This window comes from Anopheles darlingi, chromosome 2, assembly GCF_943734745.1.
Source record: "Anopheles darlingi chromosome 2, idAnoDarlMG_H_01, whole genome shotgun sequence".
In the NCBI taxonomy this organism is placed as follows: Eukaryota; Metazoa; Arthropoda; class Insecta; order Diptera; family Culicidae; genus Anopheles; species Anopheles darlingi.
The window spans coordinates 5,758,962-5,767,500 of NC_064874.1; the positions used below are offsets into that span (position 1 = coordinate 5,758,962).

The window sequence follows — 8,539 nt, forward strand, 5'->3', positions numbered from 1 at the left end:
CATAACTAAGAAGGCCATTAAACGCCGAAACAGTGGTTTTAGTTTATGATTTATCTCAAAAACATGTTCCGAATTGGTTTAAAATTTGAAAAAAACCGTAGATGTCAGTTTGACGTCTATTAGTTTTCTCCCGCCTCCACGCTCTCCGCCCGGAGACCACCCCCACCACTTCTTTTCAGAAATCGTCTTTGCAACGGGATTCAGCAGGAAGGTTCACGTAAAGCGAGGCTAAACTAGGACGCGAGAAAATCCAACCGATAGCGCGCCACGATCTTTCCCAGAATTCACATTTCGTCTAGGCGAGCGCGTGGTTCTACTAAATCACGCAGAACTACTTCTGGCAAATTGCGAAAAATACGCGATCTTGAATTTTTCGTGACCAGTGCGTGTGCGTGTGTTTGACCAGCGAGCCGAGCGTCCGAACAGCGTATCTTGGGGGGAAGAGTAAGCTCTTCAACCGCAAAAACGGTCGACAACAAAACCACGACCTCGTCCGGCAGTAGATAGCGCAGCAAAACTAAGGACAAATTTAGCCGCACCAACCAAACCGGTGATCATTCTGGTTGCCCAAAGTCCTGCGGTAGCCGCGAATCGCGAAACCGCCGCGCACCGCAACGCAGAAACAAAACAGAGATTCATCTGCAAGCAAAACAAACGCCTCACACCAGCAGCAGTGCTTTGAATTACGGGATTCTCTCGTGCGGAATACCGCTCGCGGATGTAGAAACTAGCCCACCGTTGTGGTAAGTACATCATCATCATCATCATGGGGTTGGGAATGAGAGGGGGGCTTCTAGGGATTTCCAGATGAGAAGAATTCGCAATCGAAAACGGCGGCGTCTCATCCGCGGTTACCGAGTCAGTAACATGTCCTGACAAGTTTTGCATCTCGCGTGTGCTTCACGCGATTACGATGCACCTCTCGGTGAAGCATATGGAACGGTGCCTGCACGGTTTGTGTAGGGCCCTATTCCCTTGGAACCATGACAAATTGCATTCTGCTGCCATCGATGATGAGGGCATCACGGAAGGCCATGGATAGGCGGCTCCGTCGAGGCTTCTGACGAGCGCAATAATGTGTGTCACAGCCTTGGAATGCGGCGAATGGAAGGGGGATTGCTTTGGAATGGGTTTAGCTTTTTGAAATATGGAATCGTAAATCGCAGCACAAAAGGGTAGCTTAAGCTGCTCCTGTGACCAGCCAAGACAGGAGGGCCTAATGACGAGTTGACGAGGTCTGGCCAATAGGAAATGGTTCTTGCAATAAACCCCTAGTATACAGACGGATGCATTACGCGATTCCAGAGACCGCAGGTACGTAGAGTCCTTTTGAAAAACATTTTATGACGGTCCAGCGAAATTTGTGGATGGCATCCTTCCGCCAGCAGATGGTTTAAGGAAGATATGCCCACTCCTCCCTACCCCGCCGTCCTGTCCTGGGTAGTTCGCTGAATTGAGAAAAGGATACATCGCGTAAGGCGATGTTTGCCGTCGCCCCTGCTGTCTCTACTAGGTCGCACACGAGGCTCGGTTACGGAAATATCGATTTTTTCTTATTCGGTGTGGCGCACCACGCCACTGTATGCCATGCTTTCGCGGCGGCGAGCTAAAAGCCATCGCAGCATGCCACAACTGTGTTTGAGGAAAAGGGAAGCAGAAACAGTCCTTTCGGTCGCACTCGCAGCAACGCCTGCTTTGATGGTGCAGCGCGCGAGTCGAAAGCATTTGCAGTAGAGCAGCATATGAATGCACCAAATGAAAATGTTGGTGACCGAAATGTATTTTACAAAAAGCAGGGTTCGATTATGAAAACTCACACGTAGACTTCTTTGCTGTAGCGCCCTCAAAGATCCCTTCGTCGCCAATCATTCGTTTTCCGTATATGGTTTCGGTTGGTGATGAACGTGTTCGGTTGCTGATCTTTCGGGTTATTTGCAACTGCGGATGATTATCCAGCGAGCATCGATTGTGTCGCACGGTCTTTCCGTTTCCTGAAATTTACAGCCGTGTCTGGTCTAGTCTCTTTACGACCTACATTCCCAGACATGCGCAACTGTATTAGCGCTGAGTAGCCATGTGGTTTGGTTAATCTATATATATAAAAATGAATGTGTCTGTCCGGATGTCCGGTATAGACTCCGAAACTACTGGACCGATTGACTCCAAATTTGGTATGTGGGAGTTTTTGGGGCCGGTGAGTGCTATAGGCTTGGTTAGAAACCCTCCGCTACCTTCCTTCATGCCCTTCTCTAACAATTGATAGTTAAAAACATTCATTACACCGCAAGTTATGAACCGAATACCATTAAAACTAGCACAATTGTTGATGGTCATCTGAGAAACTATGGGACAAAATTTGGTCTACATCGGATGAGGGGAAAGGGGAGCTTCCATACAACCCCAATCCTTAAAATACGTCCTAGGGCAATATGGGTATCGTTTCCTAGGTTTTGATGGTCTCTAAATAGGTTGGTTTTATTTAATATCCTTTTACTTGCTTCCTTCACCTATCAACCACCACCACCCTCCATTCCGTACATCTTGCAGAGCAGAGTGATGGGTGGGAAAGTTATATAGTTGCGAATAAAAACAATAGAAGAACGAGAGAGGGAGAGAGAGAGAGAGAGAGAGAGAGAGAGAGAGAGAGAGAGAGAGAGAGAGAGAGAGAGAGAGAGAGAGAGAGCCTACGGTGGAATGATAACAATGGGATCGGCAACGTTGCAGAAATCGTCACCATTTTTTATTGGTGTGTCTACTGTTGGTTTTAATTTTCTTAACAATTTCTTAAGTTCAATCAAGTCATTAGTTTATCAAGAAGTTGCTTTAAGTTTCACAAGTCAATTTACATGAAACAATTACAAAAACTCATTCAGTTGTGAAGTATTTGAATTGATCAAAAATTATATTAAGTTTTGATTATTGGTTTACGTGCCTCTTATGATTGACGATTTTCAACGTAGCGGGTTATGAATGGTAAACGATCGGAATTGCATGCACAAACATATAAAGGAGCAGTAACCGAATAGTAATAGAAAACAATACCAACATATCTATCAGGAACGGCTTGCGATTGGAATGATCACCGAGAATGTCCGAGAGAAAAGAAAGACCCTCGATCTGATCGATCGACGTTTGAGTTAATTTGAAGTGCGGTGCTTTTAGTTATGATCTACCATGTGACTATTTAAATCATCGTTAGCTGAATACCGGAAAAATGGATCAAGTGTGTCGTATTGTAATGCCGTTAAATTCACAGCATTTGAACTTAACGAGCTATGTGCAAACCGAATACTAAAGTCAAACTTTTTTTTAAAAATACTTGGGCAAATATAATTCGTTTTCCAAATGACGTCATTTAGCCCGAAAGGCAAAGCCTTAAAACTCAAGCATCATTTTAACTTTCCAGTTCATATTTACAATCACGTCGCATCTCTATTTCCAACATCACTAACAGACGTAACTATTGATTTGGTTCATTGATAAATCGAATACGACCAAATGATGGAATAAATAAAATAATATCTACCGAAATTTTCAAGTTTCTGTTTACGATAAACCCACGACCCATCAAAGACAGTACGAAGTCTGTCGGGGCAGCTAGTTGATTATTAATTGTGAAAACTATCCTTACTATTCTACATTCCTCCCCCTCAACGCAGGTAGCAGAAGATCGGAGATGTCGGTGAAAATATGCCTGGAAATCGGTCACGTGTGCACGGTGAAGAGTCGGCCAACGGCGGAGGGATACACGCACGATTGGGAACTATTTGTGCGCGGTCCCGATGGCAACGACATAAGCCACTTCGTCGACAAAGTCATCTTTAATTTACATGACTCATTTCCCCGGCCGAAGCGAGGTAAGTTGCGTGTGTGGCGTTGGTCTTTTGTCGCTTCGTCTAGATCCTCACGATCCCTCGTTCCGTCTTGCTTTAATTTGGCAGTATTCAAAGAACCACCATATCGAGTAAAGGAAGCTGGCTACGCTGGATTCATGTTACCCGTGGAGATTCACTTTAAAAATCGTGACGATCCCAAGAAGGCCGTGTACAACTATGATCTTGATCTGACGCCCGTCAAAAGCCAGCGTGAGGAGCTAATGTTCGTCAATCCATCGGATGACTTCCGACGCAAGCTACTGAAGAGCGGAGGTTTCATGGGCCCCGGGAGCAGCAACAACAATAGCAATGCTGCCGCCGATTATAAAACCAATCGGCACAGTAGCAGCGGCGGTGCGGAACGAACCGGTGGTGGTGGAGTCAGCTCAGGATCGCAGGAGAAGAAATCAAAATCCAAGTCCGGTGGCGACGATAGTAAGGGTCCGTATGGTGATCTGTTCGGTTCTCCCTTTCCACACAAATCGGGCAACGGAAGTAAAGTCTCACCGGATCCAAAATCCGGATCGGGATCGGGTGGAAGCAAAACGTCGCCCGCTGGTGCAGGTCCCGGGGGTGGCAGTGGTAGTGGAAGCAACAACACCGGCAGTGGCGGTAAAACCCAACCGAGTCAAAAATCATCCAATGATCGTACCGCCTCATCCGGTTCAGTCTCATCGTCGAAGGAAAAATCTTCATCCAAGCACAAGCATTCGAGCCCAAACAAAGAGAGTAAGAAAGCTTCCTCCTCTACCGTTTCGTCGTCGGGCCTGGCCGAGCCGGAGAAGCAGCACAGCAAAGAGAAAAAGGACAAAAGCCATTCGAAGGATCGCGATAAGACGAGCAAAGGCGACAAGATCTCCAACAGCAGCAGTAGCGGCGCAACAGGAAGTAGCAACTCTGCAGTGATGTCGTCATCGTCCTCCTCTTCGGCATCTCAGAAGCGACCGGGCAGCCCGAAACGCAATAGTACGGCCAACACCACATCCAGTGCCAGCTCCAGCAGTAATACCAACGGATCGAGCAATAGTAATAATTCAGTTCCTACTAGCGGTACATCATCATCGAGCGTTTCCGCTTCCGGCGGAGGAGGATCAACAGCAGCAGCTGCTGCGCCAGGAAGTAAAGCGTCAAGCGAAGGCGGAAAACGCAGCGCTTCCGGTGGCAGCAGTAGTGGCGGAACCAACGAAAAAGAAAAGAGAAGTAAGAAGGAGAAAAAAAGTTACGAGAAGGACAAGGAACGGATCGACTCCTCATCCAGCGGAAATGCGCGCAAGGGAGGAGAACCGCACAAGTCTACTACATCTGGTGCGTCGATATTCTCTAAAGATGCCGCCGCGGCCGGTTCCAAGTCCGCCAGCTCTGGCAAATCTAGCTCTGCGCATCAGCAACAGTCCAGCAACAGTACCGACGGTGCTGGCAAATCAATTGCCAACGGCGGAGGCACGGTGCTTGGTAACGGTAATAATGCTGCCGTACCCGCTAACACTTCCTCTAGCGGTGGATACACAAAGGATAAAAAGCAATCCAGCACCGTGGAGTCTGGAAGCAGTGGAACGGCAACCAAATCGGACATAACTGGTGGGAGCTCGACGAAGGCAAACGACGCCAAAGAGCGTGACGAGCGGAAACATAAGCACAAAAAGAAGGACAAATCGAAAGACAAGGAGAAGGAGCGTCCATCGAGCGGGAAGGATAAGAAGGATCGCCAAAAGGAGAAAAGCGACAAGGGTGCTGCTGCTAGTGGAGATCAAAAGCTGGGAACCGGATCATACTCAACGCCAACTCATGGAATGACCGATGCGTCGAACGACGGAAGCGGCTTAGCAGTAGCACCTTCACGAACAAAACACCTTAGTGGTGGTAATGCAGAATCGAGCACGAAATCGAGTGGACTGGATCGTCAACAACCAGCAACAGCAGGCTCTGCTAAAAGTTACGCCGCTTCGGGTGTATCGCAGCAACCTAAACAATCCAGCAACCGGCATCACAGCTCAAAGACAGCAGCCCTGATCGGGGACACCAGTGGTGGAGAAAACTCGGACGATTCTGATTCTGGACCCGATGATGCCACTCATCCACCAGCGGTGGTCGCGAACGATAAGGATTCGGAATCGTCAAACAGCAGCATAGCGGATATCATTGCTAATGCACCACAACAACAACAACATCGTCCATCGTCGGCGAGTCTACAAGATGCGGCTACCGATCGTCATCAACCAACCCCGGTCAATAACTATAAGTCGAAGAAAGAGAAGCTCATCAAGGTTGGTTCTGCTGCGTTGATCGGTGCGGTGACGCCACCTGTTGAGCCTTCGAAGGAACCGGCACCGTCGGGAGAATCGTCGAAAAAGCGTAAGCGTAAAAACAAAGACAGTGACCTTGTCGGTGACAAGGGTAGTAGTGCTACGAAGGAAACTACTACTCCGGTTTCCCAGAATGAGGGGGGTCGAGGAGAGCGGCGCAGTCTCTCGCCGCCCTCTCCGATGGGCGTCTCAGGTGGTGGAAGCCTGATGGAACCGCCGGTGAAGGTACCGAAGAAGGACGATCATCTGTTTGAGGGTGGCAAGCACAGCTCACCGGCAGCGGAGCTGGGTGATAACTCTAACAACAATAACAACACCACGTTAAATTACAAGCAATCGTCGTCAACAGCGGGCGGCAGCGTTGCTGCTGATGATGATAGCAGTGGTAACGCATGGCAGCAGGTTGGGGCTGGTGGCGGGACAACTACTAACCACCACGCGATGACCGGCGATTACATGTCGGAGTTGAAAGATTTGCAAAAGAAAATCATGACGCTGCAGGATAACAACGAGCTGCAGCGTGTGGTGGAGATGATTGCCGCTACCGGGTGCTATGAGATCACCAGTGCCACGTTCGACTTTGATCTGTGCGCCCTCGATCGGCTAACCGTGCAACGGTTGCAGGAATTCTTCGCAACCGAGACCTAGTTTGCCATCACTGAAACGGGACGCCAACCGTCCGCACATACCTGTACATATAATTTATTTACTTCACTTTTTTATCACGAACAGATGACGTGTTTTGAAGATTCGTATTGCGTATTTATCCGCTCTTGCGTTTGGCCCTACCGGACAACTCGTAGATTCTCACTTTATTTTTATATTTAATTTCTTTTGCCAGTTCGATCAGGTCTTTTTAGTTATTAAGGACGAATGGCGAGTAAGTAGGCTAAGTTAGTTTTACTTCTCATCTCAGCGCTAGGCTAGGCATATAGTAGGTTAACTGATTAACTGGGATTTGAATTCTTGATTTCATCGAAACCTCACTACACACATAAAAGCAAGCAAACAAGGAGTGTGTCAGTACCGCTAATGTGCTTCAGCAGCGCAATGTGTTTCGAGACGCGTGCAACCCATCTCATGTTGTCAAGTCTACCCCTACCAAGCACATACGATTCGATTATATTGCTGAACTCTACTTTTAATCGGGACAGATTTGAATTACGTTCTATACACAGCACCCTACATACATGCTGACATCGTGTCAAAGTACAAAGGATATGGAGCACGTACCTTCCGCTGGTACAGCAAACAAAGGCATATCATGCAGTGCCACGAGGTGCTATGCGGAAGACGTTGTATGACAATGAATTTTGCTGATATACGTAACTCTTGCCTCTCATAATCTAAACTTTAGGCAGTGTCCTCTGTGACAGTTTTGGCTCAAACATTTTTTAACTCATCTTACATCAAAAAGACGCGCGGTAGTAGCCAGCGCAACAGTGGCTACCATTGGCTACCCACATAGGAGCCAACCTCCTCACAATGCACGATGGACAAATTAGGATACTCCTCTACATGTCTAGTCTAGAGGTCATCGGAATTCCTAGACCACGCGAGTTAAACGGACTTTTCTTTCATTCTCGAAGCAAAACATTTATAATTTACAATTTCGTTACCAAGATTAAGAGGTGGTTTGTACGCAATAGTGGGTGTACAGGAAGTAGGCACAGGGGAGGAGTGCAGTGTTGTAGTGTTATAGTGAGCATCCACCATTCTACAGCATTTGGCCAGTAGCAGTCAACACATTACGATCGGGTAGAGGCGTAGGAGTGTTTGACTCCAAATTGAACTGAATCCGTTATGATTTAATGATAACACATGTAAATAGATGTGTAAAGTACATTATCTGAAAATATACAATGAATTTGCTGTTTGAACACCATAGGTTAGCATGATCATCAGTGAACAACACGTCCACGATGGCGTGTTGCTCGTTTCGGTTGCTTGATGGATAGAGAATACTGCGAACACAATTCATGGATTATGATAATGCGAATTGGACTGTATGCGAATAAAAATTGTTCTAATTGGTAACAAATTCTGTTTTCTACTTCTATAATTAAACGGTAGAATTTCGGGAAGAAAACATCGCCAATAAGCTATTATTTCGCGGGAGACATCTAGGTTTATCCACTTAAGCAGTCCGCACCTTATTGGCCACCTTTCACGCCTTTCGCAGCTATGCCGACTGTTGTTCTAGATGTAAAAGTTGAAATAAAACACAGTCACAAGCTTTGGCTATTGTACGGTTTATTAATCAATCAAAATGATGTTAAATGTTCATTACTTGCAGAAAGTGAAATCAAATTAATTCGTTTACGTTGCTCACCGCTCCTTTGTGATCTCGATTTACACGAT

The 8,539-nt window shown here is 46.8% G+C and overlaps 2 protein-coding genes across 2 annotated transcripts in view; one reads left to right on the top strand and one right to left on the bottom strand.

The window, feature by feature from the left end:
• The first annotated feature begins 199 nt into the window (after positions 1 to 199).
• Positions 200 to 8,352, top strand: LOC125949581 (protein AF-9). Its single transcript, XM_049676723.1, has 3 exons — positions 200 to 743; positions 3,660 to 3,857; positions 3,942 to 8,352. Exons 2-3 carry the CDS (start codon positions 3,677 to 3,679, stop codon positions 6,824 to 6,826), a joined length of 3,066 nt encoding a protein of 1,021 aa, XP_049532680.1. The 5' UTR covers positions 200 to 743; positions 3,660 to 3,676; the 3' UTR covers positions 6,827 to 8,352.
• A 51-nt stretch (positions 8,353 to 8,403) lies between these two features.
• LOC125949583 (programmed cell death protein 7-like) overlaps positions 8,404 to 8,539 on the bottom strand; it is a 1,220-nt gene continuing 1,084 nt past the window's right edge. Inside the window, exon 1 of the mRNA XM_049676726.1 lies at positions 8,404 to 8,539. This exon is cut by the window's right edge and continues 1,084 nt beyond it. Within this exon, the coding sequence (XP_049532683.1) occupies positions 8,484 to 8,539 (56 nt within the window). The 3' untranslated portion in view covers positions 8,404 to 8,483.

Excerpts from the sequence above, each read along its gene's own strand:
- LOC125949581 (XM_049676723.1), top strand. The coding sequence starts at position 3,677 with ATGTCGGTGAAAATATGCCTGGAAATCGGTCACGTGTGCACGGTGAAG. Across the intron at positions 3,858-3,941 it reads ATTTCCCCGGCCGAAGCGAG|TATTCAAAGAACCACCATAT; the intron begins GTAAGTTGCGTG and ends TTAATTTGGCAG.